The sequence below is a fragment of the Sturnus vulgaris genome, chromosome 27, assembly GCF_052056855.1.
Source record: "Sturnus vulgaris isolate bStuVul1 chromosome 27, bStuVul1.hap1, whole genome shotgun sequence".
Taxonomy (NCBI): domain Eukaryota; kingdom Metazoa; phylum Chordata; class Aves; order Passeriformes; family Sturnidae; genus Sturnus; species Sturnus vulgaris.
The window spans coordinates 5,260,741-5,277,026 of NC_142269.1; the positions used below are offsets into that span (position 1 = coordinate 5,260,741).

Here is a 16,286-nt window from a genome sequence, read left to right on the forward strand (position 1 = left end):
GAGTATCAAACCAGTACTGTAGGGAAGCGATGGCTGTCCTCGTGTTGCCACTGCGGAACACACAGGCCAATGCCCGCTGGGACAGAGGAACCGGTTCTGCCCGGTGTTCGGCAGCTGCCGAGGCACCGCGGCTGTACTGAGAGGCCGCGCTCCCACCCGTCCCGGCCAGGCATGGCTCCGGGAACGAGGGTGGAAAAACAGAACCGCATGGAGTCGGGTCGGGTCGGGTCGGGTCAGAGGCACCGCAAGGACCGCCGGCAGCGAGCACCGGGCGGCAGCACCGGGATTCGCCCGGGGCCAGCTCCGCCCCGTACACCGGCACCCCACGTGAGCACCGCCGGTGCGTGGTTCGTCACTTCCGGGGCGGGGTAGCTCACCGGAAGTGGCTATTCTCCTGTAACCGTTGCTTGGCAACAGCGCCGCAACGCAGCCATGGCGGAGGATGACGATTTGCCCGTCGTCTCCTTCGGGAGTCTCATGACCGAGGGGACAACCCTGAGCCGGCGCGGCCAGCACAACAAGGCTCTGGGCTGCTTCAATGACGTGAGGGCGCCGCGGCCCGAGGGCACCGAGCTGCCCACGGCGGGAGGGGCCTCGGGGGGGGCCGCCGCGACGGGGCGCGGTTTGATTCAGGCGAGGGAAGAGGCAGCGGGGGGATCCGCGGCAAGAGGGAGAGGCACGGAGTGACGTGTCCCCAGGAGGTCTTAGCACGAGGGGTGACCCTGATAGGGTAGCTCAGGGACAGGGCAGCGCCTGCAGCACAGAGAACCTGTGAAAAACAAGAGAAGACTCTTCAGTAAAGTCCGTGTAGTTTTATCCTCATCCATCATCAAGATCCATGTGGGAACTGTGGCATCAAATACCTGCACTTGTGTGTTTGTGTTGTTGAGCCAGCACAGGTGACATATCCATGTGTGGTGACACGTCCAGCACAGGTGACATATCCATGTCTGTGGTTCCAGGCACTGAAGCTGAGGGCAGGAGACAAGCACTGCCTTATCACCCGCTCCAAGTGTTTTCTGAAACTTGGAGACACAGAAAACTCCTTGAAAGATGCTGAAGCCTCACTCCAAATTGACAAAACGTTCTATGAGGTAACCAGCTGAAGGGGTAGGAGGGGGGGTGACCAAGGGCTGGCCTGGATCTATGAGACCCTGCAGAGTCTGAGGCAGAGCTGTGAGGAAGGAGCTTATTCCAGACACTTCTGAGATTTCTACTGCTTTCAGAGGTGTTGAGGTGCTCAGGCACCTCCAGATTTGGGGTTTAATGTGTTCAAGTTGTTACAGCCCTGGGCTCTCGCATATGCCTGACAGGAGTTACTTGAGATCCATCAAAGTTGTCCCTCATTTTATTAATTTCTTCCCCCAACTGTCGTTTTAGGGGCTTTACCAAAAAGCAGAGACACTGTACACCATGGGTGACTTTGAGTTCGCGCTTGTGTTTTATCACCGAGGCCGAAGGCTCCGCCCCGATCTGCACAAGTTCCAGCTGGGCATCAACAAGGCCGAGGAGGCAATTGTCAACTGCATTGGGAGTAAGAAGTGTCACTGTCTGGCACCCATGAGCCTGGACAATGCTGTTCAGGGCACAGCTGATGGCGAATCAGCTCTGCAAGTGACCCAAGAGCCCCACACCAGAGCCTCCCTGCTTCTGGGTCTATGTTATTTGTGGCAGATAAATCCAGAAACACCAGGAAGATCCAACCCTGCTCTTTTTTCTTTTGTTCTTTCTTTCTCTCCTGAATGCCTGTTCATACAGTGTCAGACCTTGTTAGTTCTGTAGGTAAATCCTGACACTCCAGTTTCCAAAATCATAATGGAAACTTTCCACAGAATACAGACCAGAGCAGCTCATCTCATCAGTGGGTTGCTTGTGGCCTCTCAGTACATGAGGGAGCTGACAAGAAAGTTGGAGACACTATTTACAAGGGCCTGGAGTGCCAGAACAAGGGGGAATGGCTTCCCACTGCCAGAGGGCAGGGTTGGATGAGATATTGGGAAGAAATTCTTCTCTGTCAGGGTGAGGAGGCCCTGGTACAAGTTGTCCAGAGAAGCTGTGGCTGTCCCTGCATCCCTGTAAGTGTCCAAGGCCAGCTTGGATGGAGCTTGGGGCACCCTGGGATATTAGAACGTGTCCCTGCCCATGGGAGGTGGAATTCCAGGGGATGGAACTGGATGAGCTCTAAAGTCCTTTCCAATCTAAACCGTTCTGAGATTCCATGATTCTATTATCTACCTCCAGCACTACTTACAGAATCCATTTTGAGACCTTTATCCCTGTATTCAAAGTTTGGAATGAAATGTGCCATGCTACCTCAGACTGGCCTCTTGAAATCCTGACTCTCCTCCAATTTTCATTGCAAAAGAGCAGTGAAACTGTTGACTCTTGTTACGAGCTCTGCTTTCACCATCTCTGGCTCTGATCACCAAGCAGGTCCTGTAGAGACAGGAAAGGCCAAGGACCTCATGGGCTTCAAAACAAACAGAAAACTCGTCCCTTTTCTCTTACTTTTTCTCTCAGCCCTGCCAGCAGGCACAGACAGAACATGTCCCACTGTGGGGCACAGACACACCTCACCTGGGGCTGCCACCCCTGCCACGTGAGTGGAGCACCCGTGCTGGGCTCCTCTGGGGCTGCCAAACCTGCATGGTGGGTTGGAGCCGCTCTGGTGGATCCCAGAGCCTGTCCCTGCCCAGCACCTGGCACACCCCACTCACACCCTACACAGATTCCCAGGTAGGCCAGGGCCTCCCTGTCCCAAAATTTCAAAACTTCAGCCCTCCCCCAGTGCCAGGGATTAACACGTGCCAGTGCACCAGAGCCTGCAGCGCTTTCATATGGGATAGTTATTTAAAAAACAGGGAAGGTTTCCAGATCTGGCTTGCTTTCCTCCATTCCTGCTGTTTCCTGAGCTTAGCACAATGCTCAGATATCATCACAGCTCCAGCTGGAATCTTCCCAGCTCAATATCCCGAGCCAAGAGCTCTAGCCACCTTTGGACCCCCTGGGCTGCAGGCACAAGAATGGATTAAAAAACTAGAAAACTCTTTATTTTAGATAGCTCTGAGATACAGGGAAGCATGGAAACATGTCAGCATGAATCTGGATGTTTGAATAGTTGGGAAATGCACACACATTAGCAGGGTACATCTCCAAACTGCTTCTCTGACTCTGCTTCACCTGGATGGATGGGAACACCTGCTCCTGTGACCTGCCTGTGTTTGTGCTGCTGGTCTGGGCCCTGTGGCTGCACCAAAGGGGATTCTGCAGCAGCCTTGGAAGCTCTGTCCTTCTCTCAGACCAAACAAAAAGCTGTTCCTCACTCTTCCCTCCCAGAGTGCAGACAGATGGTGGTATTGGGGGTCAAGTGAAAACACAATGGGCCTTTTGCCCTAATCAGTGCACAAACCTTTAAAATACCTTTCCTTCCATTTTATGCTCCAGCTGTCATCCCCCAGAAGAACCTGCATCTTTCTCCTTCAGTTTCCACGTAGGATGTACCCTGTCTGTAGGAATATTGCAACAGGAGCCCCCGGTGCCATATGATTTAAAATCCCAAGAGGAGCTGGGGGATGAGCTGCATTCCCTGCTCCCAGAGCACACCAACACCCCCCATTCCACGGGAAAGAATTAGAAAAGCTTTGGTTGAAACCGAACATTTTGGGCTTGGCACCTTTATGGGCATTTTACTGACAACACCCTGCATGGCAGCTGTGCAGCACTAACACAGACTCCTCTGTGTCTGCAGATCCATCCTCGGTGAAGCTGGAGAGCAAGGAGGAGCTGTGCTTTGTGAGCAGGCAGGCAGAGGTACAGCACGGGGCTCTTGCTGATAGAGTAAGGCTGAAATGGGCACCAGAGGAGTGACAGTCCCCACTGTGGGCCTCTGAAGGGCCTCTTGAGCATTAAAACACACTGCCTGCCATGAGAGTGTTTGTCACCTGCTTCTAATGCAGGTTTGGGTCAAGCCACCCAGAATTTAAAGGGGAAGGCAGAAGGGCAGGAAGACCCACAATGAAGGAACAAAACCTGGAATTTCTCCTGCAGGCCTTGTCTGGGGGTGTTGCCAATCACCCATCTGAAGCTAATGAGTAACAGCCCAGAAGTTGAGGAGGGTACAGTGAGCTCCAATATTGACTTTAGGTTTACCTGATGTTTAAGGGTCACAGTTTTGATAATGGGCACTTTCTTTATTGCTTCACTTCGGGGTGCTCCATTGCAGTAGTATCTTCTTCTTCTGAGAGGCCAGAACTAGTTCTTACTCTCTCTGTAACACCCTTGTAGTCCCCAGGGAGCACATTTGGCTGCAGAATTTCAGTTGCTCATGGCCAAAGCAGCTGGTGAGACACTGACTTTCTGCTTTTATTTAAAAAACAAGCTGTCTTACATGGAGTATAAACAGAATTCTCCTCATTCCAGTATTCCCCACCGATTTTCCCCAACTCCTTTTGCTTTTTTCTAGCTGCGGAGCAAAAAAGACAACCAGAAACAGCAAAACAAACCAAAGGATCAAAAGGATAAAAAACAGATGAAGAAGAAGAGTCCAAAAACAGAGCAACAGCTTCTGGGAGAGCTTTATGCTGACAAAGCATTCCTGGAGAAGTTGCTCAAGGATGAAGGTGTTTCTCCTTCTCAGCAGATTCTGTTTTTCTTTCATCTCTTTTTTATTCTTCTTTATTTATTTTCCTCTTTTATATCCCTTTGACTCTTGGTTAGTTGTACCAGAGCTCACGAAGCACATGGAGCTCACAGTGGTGGGGACACAGGCAGCTCATGGGGCTGTGACTCCTCTGAGGGTTTGTTGTAAATGTTGTCAAAGTCAACATGCAGGAATTGGAGAAGTATCTTATTTAAGGAAAAGGCACAAAGATGATTCGCCTTTAGTCATGTTTTTTTTTTTTTTTTCGCCCAGAAATAGAGAAGTGATTAAGCTTTGGTTTGCTCACAGGTTTTACAATGTTGCCAGCATTAATTACGCATGTGCAGGGTCTGGTTTGCAGACAGGCAAAAGCCCTCTCAGTTTCCATCTGCCAACCTGATCCACAGCGCTGTTCAAAGTGCCCTGTCAATACAGATGTGCCATACAGATGTTCTGTCCCAGAGGACAGGTGCTCAGCACAGCTGGCCCCACTTACTGGGCCCCTTCTTGGCTCTGATCAGCAGAGAATGCAGCAGATATGAGGCTGGAACACCAGCTCAGCTCACTGAACCACATGGGATGGGTAACAGAGTTTATTGTTAACTCTCCCGTCACCTCAGCTCTGAGGAGAATGAGACATTTTCATTTCCAGGACTGTCTGTGTCAGAACAGAAAAACATTCCAAATCAATTCCCCACGGAGCTGCAGCTCAGGTCTGTTGATTGTCATCTGGGTTCTACCTTATTTTATTTCCAGACTTGATGCAGAGCTGCACAAGGCAGGGAATCAAAGTCATGGACCTGGTTTTGGATGGCATCTCCTACCTGAACCGCCGTCGGGACTTCTGGCAGCAGCAGAAGCCGATTTACGCCCGGGTGTACGAGCGCAAGGTCCTGCGGCAGGAGCGCAAGCAGGACAAGAAACAGAAACCATCTGACATCAGCAGATCCATCGAAAAAAATATGGAGGATATTGATCTGTGTAGGTTCCTGGCTAGAAGCCGAGTGCCTCCCACTGCTGTGGGGAGCTCTGACTATTCCCAAGCTTTGTCTGAGGGTTACACTTCACCAGGTCTCACTTCCCAAGTATCACAGAATGCCAAGATGGTTTGGGTTGGAAGGGACCTTGAAGTTCATCCTGTTCCACCATCCCACCATGAGCTGGGACACCTTCCAGTATCCCAGGTTGCTCCAAGCCCCATCCAGCCTGGTCTGGAACACTTCCAGGGATGGGGAATTAACAACTTCTCAATGTCTCTGTGTCACACCCCAGTGTCAAACTCTGCTCCCTGTCCCCAGCACTGGCCAGAGGTTCCGCTGAAGAAAGCTGCAGGAAAGCTGAACGTTTGCTGAAAAAGATACAGGCGTGGTCAGAGAAGGAAGTTCCCAACAAGAATGAACTGATAGGGAACCTCCACAGCTGCATTGGGAATGCACAGTTGGCAATGGGACAGATGGAGGCAGCTTTGCGCAGCCATAAGATGGATCTGGATTGTGCCAGGCAGAAGTAAGTTCTGGGAAGTTCAGGTGGGTGGAGAAAGGGGAAAGTGCCTCTGTGGGGGTGTTTTAGCATTAGGTAATGTATTTCTCACTTGGGGGGTTTAACAGGGTTACACGCTCAGCTCTGCCCAAGTATTAGGGTGTGTGGTGACTTTTTATCTTCACTATTTCAAAATAAGGAGCCTGAAGCAGATTTTTAAGGACCCACAGCACAGGGCACATCAAAACCTCTGCTGCAGCAAAGCAGAAGGACACAAGTCCCAGTCTCAGCATTGAATCTTGAGTAGGCACTTTCTTCTCAGGAAGATCAGGCTTGAAATTGCACCACTTTTCCGCTACATTTTGTCTTAAACTCCTTTTCATAGAGACCATTAAGCATGGCTTGAAATAAAGGTCCCTTCCAGGTGCACTTACCTGTCTGCACCAGACACATCCCAAGGCTCTTCCAACTGAACCACAGTGGAGCAAAATGTAATCTTAGATTTAGCAAGAGTTTGAAAAGCACAGCAGAAATCATGGAACAGTGGCTTGAATTGATTTGGGAATTACATTTGGCAGTAGTGCACAGAGCTTTTAAAATGAGTGGTTGTTTCTAATTTTCAAAAATCCTTTCGGAAATGAATGTCGGTTTAGGAGAAGGCTGCCGCTCTCCTGGTGGTCCCACTCCCCGAGTATGCCGGTTAAAGGCAGGAATTAGCGGGAGGGGGCGGGAGGGGATGCCCGGGTTTGGGATCTCGCTAACGGCGAAGGCGCTGTCATGGAGCGGCGGTGACGGGCGGGCCGCGCCCTCTGGCGGCTGCAGCTGGAGACGCTGCTAATGACTCATTAATGACTCGCGTTAATGACTCCGAGATGGGGGGGTTTGAGCTGGACCCACCCAGGCCGCTCTGATTCCATGACTCCCATCGCATTTATCTGCTCCTTGCATAGGCGTTTCCATCTCCGAGGTAAGGGTAGGCAAAGCTGCTTCTGAAGATGAGAATGAGGATAATTAAGAAAAAAATTAAAGCCCACAGGGTCTGTTATTACTGAAGGAGCTGTCTGTAGCGTGGAGCAAAGCTCAGTCCCAGCACAGGATCAGGGCTGGTGTCAGGAGCCTGCAGACACACCGCAGACACCTTTTTGGGTCTTTGCTTTGAAAGACAGAAATCATCCATGAGTGTCAGGGAAACAGAGGGAAACAGAGGCAAAGAAAAGCGGAAAGAATTCCCCAAGGACTGCTGGATTTGCACAAAAATTAATAATAATCAAAGGCAAAGCTAAACCATTTCTCCTGTGTCTCATGGGGTCAGCCAGAGCTGTAGATAAAATAAAAAATTAACCCTGATTTCATGACTTTCAGCCTCACCTGGCTCCTTTACTTCCCAACGCTTCTCTGAGGGCATGGGGAGCACCAAAGGGACCATGAGGCTGAAGAAACCCAGAGTGAGTGAGGAACAGAACGGTGTCAGTGCCACAATCCCTTTGTCTCCCTGTCTCAGCTCTCTGACAGACGCCGTGTCCCGGGCCCTGGACAACATTGGCCACGTGTACGCCCGAATTGGCAAGTTCCAGCAGGCCATCAACACGTATGTACAGCCCAGCAGCAAAGGCATCGGGGGGTGGTGTGACCCAGATCACGGTTCTTCAGCTGTGTGTTCTCACTGCAGCCAGGCCCAGGGACATTTTCACACCTGAACCCTTTGCTGTCAAATCAGTGATTGACTCATAACTGTACCCAGTGAGGTTGGTAAAGGTATGTCTGTCTTACTCTGCTTGAAGTTGGGAGGAGAAGATTCCACTGGCCAAATCCAGCCTGGAGAAGGCCTGGCTGTTCCATGAAATTGGGCGGTGCTACCTTGAGCTGGAAAAAGCCGAAAAAGCCCAAGATTATGGCCAGAAGTCCCTGCAGGCAGCAGATGAAGAGGGAGATGTGGAGTGGCAACTCCACGCCACTGTGCTGGTGGCACAGGCACAAGGTAAAGATATGGGCACAGGGTGGAGTAACTAATCTGAAAACATCTGTAGGATTTAACAGCCAAAGCAACTGCTCAGATCAAGACTGGCTTGATTACTTCTCGCTGTTCTCCTGATCCTGGGCTAAACCAGCTGATATCCTCGTCTGTTCCAGTGAAATTGAAAGATTACCGGTCTGCAATCCTGAATTTTGAAAGGGCTCTGGAGAAGGCGAAGCTTGTGTCCAGTGAAGCTGCTCAAAATGGCATCATTGCGGTAAGGGAGCTGCTGAGGGGAGGAGGAGCTCTGGGCAGCCTCTGTGAGTAGCTGTTATCCCAGCTGGGCTACTCCAGCCAGTAATGCCACAGAAATGCAGTTTTAAAGTAGGAAAGGATTTGGTAATGATAGCAGAGAGCAAAAGAAAACAGGAAAATGTTGAGTATGTAGCTGCATTTCTGAGGCTTTTATTAAGAACTTCATCCCTTTCAGGCCTTGGACAATGTGAGCAAAAGCTTCATTGCAGAGCTGGAAAAAAGCCCACATGAAGGTACTTGTCATTCACACCTCTGCAACCAGAAATGGGGAAAAAAACCCACTTTCCTGTTCTGCTCATCAGCAGCACCTTAGAATTCCCACAGCACCTGTTTCCTTGCAAGTATTGAGTTAAAATCGTGGTGGAAATCCAGCATTGCTTCAGCTGCACTCCCTGGTCCGGCCGTGCCGGCTTAGAGTTGGAGATGGCAGCGCTCCCTGCGTGTCCCCTGCGGGCTGGCCCGGTGTCACCCACACCCTGGGGTTCGGTGGGAGGGTCCTGGCAGGGCGCTGTGCCCCCAGCCCCCGGGGCTGCTCCCCTCAGTCCGTGCAGCGCAGCATCTGCCGTCCCAGGACCTAAACGGGAGTGAGATTCCTGGTGAGGGTAAGAGAGCCCGGGGGCTTTTATTGTGCCCAGCTACTGAGTTCTAGGACTTGGCTTAAGTTTTCTTTTCCCTTCCCAGATCGCCCCTTCAGTGAAAACATAAAAATCACCCCTGGGAATCGTGAAGAGAAGGAGAAAGGGGAACAACAAGCGGGGAATTAAGATGAAAAGCCATAAGAGGAAGCCAGAAACGGTAAATAAGCAGACAGGACCAATACATAAGCAGACGGAAACGTTAAAGAGGGGGAAACGGACAAGGAAATAGAGGAGAGCAGTGGAGAAAAGTAGAGCCTAGACGGGAAGATGAAATAAATATTGAGCAAGCGTCATACCCAGCACTGGCGTGGTGTGTCCCTAGCAGGGAAGGAGCTGGTCTGAGTCGCCGCCGTACTCGGAGCGCTGCCTCCCCCCGCCCCGTGCCCCCTGTCACAGCCCCGGCCCCGCCGTGGCACAGGACTGTCCTGGCAGCATCCCCGGCACCGGCTGCTCCGCGGCCAGGCGGGGCGGGGGCTGAGCCCCGGGGCCCCCCCGCCGGCCCGGGGAGGGTTTGGCCCAGCCCTCGGGGGGCGGGCGAGCCCCGGGGCTATGAAAGGAGCAGCGGGCGCGTCCGCCCCAGAGCCGCTTCCCCGCCGCGCCGCTCCGCACCGGCGGCCGCCCCGGAGTTGCTGCCCTCACCATGGTAAGCGGGACAGGCGGGATGGGGACTAGCATCGGGATCAGCATCGGGATCGGGGCCGCCGCTCCGCCCGGTAAAGGCTCCGATTCCCCCGAGGGCGGAAGCGCCGGCGGCGTTGCCGACACGTGGGCGCCGGGTCTGGGGTGCGCCGGAGGCAGCCGGGCCCCGAGAACGGCCCAGGGGGTCCGTGGCTCCGTCTCGGGGGTCCCGGGACCCCCTGGCGGCTGCCGGGGCACGGGCAGCCCGGGACGAGGGGCGATCTCTCCCTCCACGCGAGCCCCTGTTCCATGGGGAGCAGGAGACAAGCGGGAGCTTTGTGGGGGCGGCGGGGGGGCCGAGCCCGGCTCAATGGGAGATTGTCCGGCGAGACCCCGCTCCCCCGGGCTCTGCGGAGCCTTTGTCCGCCCGGCCCGGGCCGTGAAGGCGCCCGTTGTCCCCGAGCCGACGGCGAACAATGGCCCGGGGGGGGCCGCGATTGTTCCTTTGTTCACGGGGCTGAAAAGCGCCTCAGTCCCCTCAGCAGCTGCCACGGCAGAATAGCGGCCCCGGTCCCCGCCCGCGGGACAGCCCGGTGCGGGGACAGCCTGACCCGGGGCCGCCGCAGCACCGACTCCGGCCGTGCGACCCCCTGGCAGCGGGCACCTGCGAGAAGGAGCAGCGCTCCAGGTAACTCACCTGTGCGAGCATTTTGAGCCCCGAGTCCGCGGGGAAGGCAGCACTGGGGTCGCTGGGGAGCCCGTAGGTCCCTGCTGCTCTCAGGGGCCTGTTTGTCCCTGTCTGCTGTGGGGTTTCAGCTGAGCCCAGGGCAGGCAGTGCCCGTGAGAGCTGTGGGCTCCTGCTCCCGGGGCATTTGGAACCAAAACTCATCTACACCTTCTGGAATAAAGAGATCGGGAAATCAACATCTGAAAAGTCTTTTTTAAGAACTGCAAACTGGAAAACCATTTTTCTGGCCCAGGCAGAGCAATTATGGTTTATGTAAAACTTCTCAATTTTTGCATCAAAGGCAAAACTCACTTATTGGGCATCACTCCCATGGTCTTTGGCTACAGCAGGTCCAGTGGATCCCAGGCTGGGCTGGCCCACAGGCAGCTGAGGGGGTGGAAGGTTCATGTATTGACCCAACAAACAGCGTGTGCCTCGTTGATGCTATTGAGGACTCCCTCGTTTCCTTTCAGTCCCGTGTTTTCCCAGGCTCTGCTGGGAATTATTCTGGGATTCTGCTTACCGGAGCTGCTGGCAGAAGGGGAGGGAGAGCCCATGCCAGCTCCCAGCGGCATTTCCTGCTCACTGCTGCCAACCACGAGTGTTTCGTTTCCTGCAGCACTCGAGGTTTCAGTTTCGAGTTCTGCCTAGCATCTGCTGGGAGGGGCTTGGCTTTCCTGGAAGCCGTTTGAGTTGCTCTTCCCAAGAGGAGCCCAAATTCCCTCCAGCGAGGAGCTCAGCTGCTGATCCTCAGTGCAGCTCCGAGAGAGCAGGCTGCTCTAGGAAACACCCTCTTCCCTGGAAAGAGAGTTTGTGATTCAGGTAAAGGGACAGGAGTGTGGCAGCTCTCAACCTGCTGGGACTTTCAGTTCCCGTTGGGCTCCTCCATGGATCACTGCCCTCGCATCTGGCAGCCACAGGGGTTTGTTCAAGCGTTCAGACTAAATGTGTCACCCATCTGCCTGGGTGGGGCTTTGTGGCAGCCCGTGGTGCCTGCGAAACCCCTTCCTAGTGGGGCAGCTGCTGAGGCCAGAGTGGGGAGCAGGGCTGAAGCTTCAGCCCTTGGGTGGGATGCAGTGGATCCCTGCTGTGTGACCAGCCAGAGCAGCTGTGGGAGAAGGTGTCAGCTTAGGAGGGTGACCAAGTGAGGGAGTGTGGGGGAGATGCTCCGTGTGCCCCAACTTTTCCACTAAAGGTCCCAGCAGGGCCACATTGTCTCTGGGGTTCCTGCCCTGCAAAGTGTTTTCTCTTTCCATTTCAGAACAGAGGTTTCTCCAAGAAGAGTCACACTTTCCTGCCTAAAATATTTAGAAAAATGTCTACTCAATCAGCAAAAGAGAGACCTGAGAGTTTGCATTTCCCATTCCTGGATGACGAAGACACCATCTCCACACTCAAAGAATCCAAAACCCTTTTCATCCTCCGGGGCCTGCCTGGCAGTGGGAAGTCCACCCTGGCCCAGGCCATCCACGATCGCTACAAAGACGCCTGCAAGGTCATCTCTGTTGATCACTATAAAATTACACCATTAATAAGAAGCTCCATTCCCGAAGAGTACTCCAAGGTGGATGAGGATCTAGTTGACTATTGCAAACGGGAGATCAGCGTCATCGTTTTGGATGACACTCACCATGAGCGGGAACGGCTGGACCAGCTCTTTGACATTGCTGACAAGTACCGCTACAAAGTCATCTTTGCCGAGCCCAAAACCCCCTGGCGCTTGGATTGTCCCCAGCTAAAGGACAAGAATCAATGGAAACTATCTGTGGAAGAGCTGAAGAAGATGAAGCCAAGCTTGGAGAAGGAATTCCTCCCCATGTATTTTGGGTGGTTTTTGAGCAAAAGAAGTTCGGAGATCCTGAGGAAGGCTGGCCAGGCATTCTTGGATGAGCTTGCGAGTCTCAAAGCCTTCAAAAAGGAGAGTAAATACTGTATGTATCGATGTTGTCTTACCACTTTCTTACCTGTTGATGTTAACAAGTCTGATGAGCTTCTAAAGTAAATTTCTAAAGCTATCAACAAGAAAGCTTTTTAAAGCTACTAACCTGATCCTCATAGTTGACAAAGTTGCTTTTGTAAGTAAAAATAAATTAAAGAGTTTTTCCCAAGTCTGTTTAGCTCTGGCCCCACAGGGCACTGAGCTTGGGTGGCAGCAGCAGGACAAGGGATCCTAGGTGTCCCCTGGCTCCAAGGGGTTGGGTGGGAAAAAGGCAAAGAGAGAGAAATGGGAAAGGCTGAACAATCCCATCCCTTAGGGGACTCCCGCACCATCAGGTTTAAGAGAGCCACGATGATGCATAGGAGCTTCTGTTCTCTGGCTCCATCTGGGGTGAGCCTAGGAGGAGGGAGGGCTTTGGTTTCTCACCAAACTGCTGCTCCCCAGCAGTCACAGAGACAAGATGTGAAGATAAGGAAGGGAGCTGAGACCGGATCAGGGCTCACGTGTTGACATCAGGGGTATCACTTTGTGACAGTGACATTGTTTACCTCCATCTACAGTTCTTTCTGCCACTGAAGATCCCAAAATAAAAATAGATCTCACCAGCTACTTTGTGAAGAGGCCACCTGGGGTCCTGCACTGCACCACGAAATACACTGAGTTTGGAAAAGCAGCTGGAGCCGAGGAATATGCGCAGCAGGAAGTGAGTGTTGGGGCCCCACCTCCTCCCCACATCCCCTGTGTCCCCTCCCTCCCCAGCGGGGTGTCCATGAGCCTGGGAGAGAGTTGGGGATGGGCTTTGCTCTGACCCAAGAGGTCAAATACAGGGACTACATCCATGTGGCTTGTGCAGAGAAAACTCCAAATTGTGGAGATTGTGATTGTTTCCTATTTCAAAAAAACCCAGAACTTCCACTTTCCCCAATCACACACGACTTCCTGCATCATCTCTGACAGCTTAAGCTGAATGATGATGAATTGAGGTATTTAGATTCCCAGATGGATTACTTCAGAGCACATAAGCCCAGGTTAAATACTGGAATTTGTGAAGGACAAAGATGTTACCAGCTCCAAATCTACGGAGCTGGGACATTGGGCACTGACCTTTTTCTTGCTCTGGGTATTTTGACCATGTCACAGCAAGAGCTGCCATGAGCAGCATGGGGACAGTGGCCCCAGTGCAGCACCATGAATCCTCACCCACAGGCACTAATGCTGTCTTGTGTGCGTGTCCCTCTCCTCCAGGCCGTGAAGGCTTCCTATGGCAAAGGCTTCACCCTCTCCATCTCAGGGCTGTTCATCACCACAAAGACTGTCGGGGCTCGCATCGCGCTGAGCGAGCAGCAGCTGCTGCTCTGGCCTGGGGATGCTGACAAGATCCTGCCCACGGACAACCTCCCCCGGGGCAGCCGGGCCCACATCACCCTCGGCTGCGCCAACGGCGTCGAAGCCGTCCAGACCGGGCTCGACCTGCTGGAGTTTGTGAAGCTGGAAAAAGTGGGGAACAAAGGGGAGCAAGTGGGGGAAATTGGAGGAGGGAAACTGCTGTACTTTGATAATGGTATGTGGATGCTTGACCTGTCTAAAAAGATTGATGTGAGGGCGATATTCTCGGGGTACTACGGGAAGGGAAAACTCGTGCCAACGCAGAGCACCAACAAACGGGGCTCTGCCTTTAGCTCCTGCACCATCATCTAGGAGCACAGGCAGGGCAGCTCCTTGGTTTGTTTTTAAAAGGCAAGTAACTCCTGTAACCTTAAAAGTGTAAAGAGAAATAATTCTACCTTTACTAAAGTCAACCCTCCTGCCCACCCCAGCGTGAAGCCTCTGGGGAGTTATCGGCCTCAGAAAAGGAAGAAAACAAGCAACTCCTGACTGAAACTGTCACAGATTTCAATGCGAGTTTTGGAGGGAACCAGCTAGCGTGTCCTGCTTGTTTTCTTCCTTGGAGAAAGATCAACTCTGAGGCTTTTATCGCTTCCCTCTGAACCACAATCGTTCGATCTTTACCTGCTGGCACTGACCAAAGCCTGTCAGTCGCTGGTCTGAAGCCAAGGGAACTGCAGGATGTCCCTCCCTTCCCACAGCCAGGGACTGACATCGGTCATTCTGGCAACCTTACAGGGTCAGAACTAGCGAGACCCAGGCGTGGGGCACTCCTGTCAGGAGTCCTGTCCTTACCAAGGGTCTGGCCCCTAAGGACAGACCTTGCTGAGGGCAGCAGGTCCTGGCAGCCCTAATCACAGGCTGGTCCCACAGCTGCCCAGTGGGCTCCATCCCAGCTCCTGTCCCTCACAGCAGCGATGCTCTGGGGACAGCCACGAGGAGGGCACTGTGCCAGGTGATGTCTTAAACACACCAACCATGGACGTTGAGGAAATCAAGTGAAACATCGGGACAGGGATCCAATTCCTGCAAAGCAGCTCCAACCACTTCCCTCCACCTGGGCTGGACCAAGCACCATCCTATATCCTGTAGGGAACAATCCTGCCTTGGCAGGGAGTGGAAGAGATGAACTAATGTCTTTTCCATTTTATTTGATAGAAACTAAAATCATGTCTGAAGTACACAACTGGACTTCATGCAAGATTTTATTCCCTTCCTCTAATGCACTTGAATGTTAAGAGTTAGGCTGGAGTAACCCCATAGTGTAGGAAGCGGAGGCACCGTAACTGTGTAACTCATGTTTGCTTGAACCTAAACCCCGGCTGGAAGTTACTGACCCAGCACTTCTGTCATTAAATCTATTTTATTGAAACTTGGGTTTGTGCTCTGCCAGGCCCTGGCCCAGCAGGGCGGTGGCTCCTGGGCATTGTTTAACACAAAGCTCCACTAACAGCCCCAGGTCAGGTCCCAGCTTGACCTCCTGCTCTGGCTCAAGGTCTGGGGAGCAGCAGAGTGACATTAACCCACACTAACACTGTAAATACTGACTGTGTTTGAGGCGTGGGCTGGGCCGGGGCTGGCGCTGGGCACAGCTCACCCCGAGTCCAATGTTGCTGGGGCAAGAAACATTTCTTCTCTGACTGTTGAGGCCAAAAGCAGGGAGAGCTTTAGTGCTTTTCTGGTACCAAACGCTCTGCCCTAAAAGCAAAATACTTCCTGCTGTTCAGAAGCAAAGGATAAGAATAAATTATCATTATAACATAAAACAGTGAGCTATAAACCCACCCAGAGCATCTGTGACCCTTCATGGAGAAACCCCTCCAAGCTTCCACACTGGCAGCAGCTGAGTGCCCAATGCTCAGCTGGGGCCTCTCCTGGCAGAACCTCAAGGGTTTATTCCACCAAAGCTCTGCAAGGTATCTGCCAGCACCTGCTCAGGGGCCGGCTGAGCCCACACCCCCAGCACCCAGATCACTCCAGCACTGGAATACACAGCTGGAATATCTCCTTCATCTGCCTATTCAAGAACAACAGTGACACTGTCGTCGTTTGAGTTTTTATTAGTTTGTACATCATATACAGTTTATAATAAAGTAAAACCGATTGCATATGGGTCTGCTCAGACTGATTTCCCATACAAACACAGCATCAGGAGTTCTGCTAAGGAAGTAAACAACAAATATTCACATTTTTACCATTCACATCCTAGAAAGGTCCAAGAGGGACAGTTGGTACCGATGCGGAGCCCAGCTGGGAGAGGATGAAGAGTTTGGCAAAGCAATGGGACAGCGATTGCTCCATGCAATTCCCCTTTCCTCCCAGGGAAAGGTTGAGCTATGTACACTGAGGTAAACATTCCGAATTCCAATTCAGATAAATACGGCAGCACAGGGAACAAGCTCCTCTCCAAGTGGCTTCGCATCGGTGCCTGGATTTGTCCTGACTGTTCCGTAACGTTGTGACACACATGCACTGTGGGGCTCTGGGTGCTCCCCCCGTGGCCCCTCGGATGCTGCCTCACACCACACTCTGTTCATACAAGCCACTGGGGACAGCGGGGACAGGGCTGGGCAGTGGGACAGGCCGGGATG

At 52.7% G+C, this 16,286-nt stretch overlaps 2 protein-coding genes and 1 long non-coding RNA gene across 4 annotated transcripts; 2 read left to right on the top strand and 1 right to left on the bottom strand.

Annotated features, from left to right (window-relative positions):
* The first annotated feature begins 382 nt into the window (after positions 1-382).
* ODAD4 (outer dynein arm docking complex subunit 4) lies at positions 383-9,318 on the top strand. Of its 2 annotated transcripts, XM_014885524.2 has the most exons (12): positions 383-543; positions 963-1,094; positions 1,381-1,534; positions 3,749-3,810; positions 4,463-4,619; positions 5,396-5,620; positions 5,938-6,145; positions 7,620-7,706; positions 7,900-8,096; positions 8,249-8,349; positions 8,563-8,620; positions 9,069-9,318. In XM_014885524.2, exons 1-12 carry the CDS (start codon positions 433-435, stop codon positions 9,149-9,151), a joined length of 1,575 nt encoding a protein of 524 aa, XP_014741010.1. In that variant the 5' UTR covers positions 383-432; the 3' UTR covers positions 9,152-9,318. The 2 variants fall into 2 exon arrangements, with proteins under 2 accessions (XP_014741010.1, XP_088035818.1); XM_088179692.1 differs by lacking the exons at positions 3,749-3,810; positions 4,463-4,619 and having other exon boundaries at positions 384-543.
* Positions 8,518-9,452, bottom strand: LOC148221085 (uncharacterized). The gene is made up of 2 exons (XR_015808601.1): positions 9,322-9,452; positions 8,518-8,961 (listed from the first exon to the last, which is right to left on the bottom strand). It is a non-coding gene; the product is annotated as an uncharacterized LOC148221085 (long non-coding RNA).
* A 151-nt stretch (positions 9,453-9,603) lies between these two features.
* CNP (2',3'-cyclic nucleotide 3' phosphodiesterase) lies at positions 9,604-15,803 on the top strand. The gene is made up of 4 exons (XM_014885459.2): positions 9,604-9,668; positions 11,632-12,301; positions 12,870-13,012; positions 13,555-15,803. The coding sequence occupies exons 1-4, from the start codon at positions 9,666-9,668 to the stop codon at positions 14,005-14,007; spliced, it is 1,269 nt and encodes a 422-aa protein (XP_014740945.1). The 5' UTR covers positions 9,604-9,665; the 3' UTR covers positions 14,008-15,803.
* The last annotated feature ends 483 nt before the right edge of the window (positions 15,804-16,286 follow it).

Excerpts from the sequence above, each read along its gene's own strand:
- CNP (XM_014885459.2), top strand. Across the intron at positions 12,302-12,869 it reads CAAAAAGGAGAGTAAATACT|TTCTTTCTGCCACTGAAGAT; the intron begins GTATGTATCGAT and ends CTCCATCTACAG. Across the intron at positions 13,013-13,554 it reads AGGAATATGCGCAGCAGGAA|GCCGTGAAGGCTTCCTATGG; the intron begins GTGAGTGTTGGG and ends CCTCTCCTCCAG.
- ODAD4 (XM_014885524.2), top strand. The coding sequence starts at position 433 with ATGGCGGAGGATGACGATTTGCCCGTCGTCTCCTTCGGGAGTCTCATG. Across the intron at positions 1,535-3,748 it reads AATTGTCAACTGCATTGGGA|ATCCATCCTCGGTGAAGCTG; the intron begins GTAAGAAGTGTC and ends CTGTGTCTGCAG. Across the intron at positions 8,350-8,562 it reads CTCAAAATGGCATCATTGCG|GCCTTGGACAATGTGAGCAA; the intron begins GTAAGGGAGCTG and ends CATCCCTTTCAG.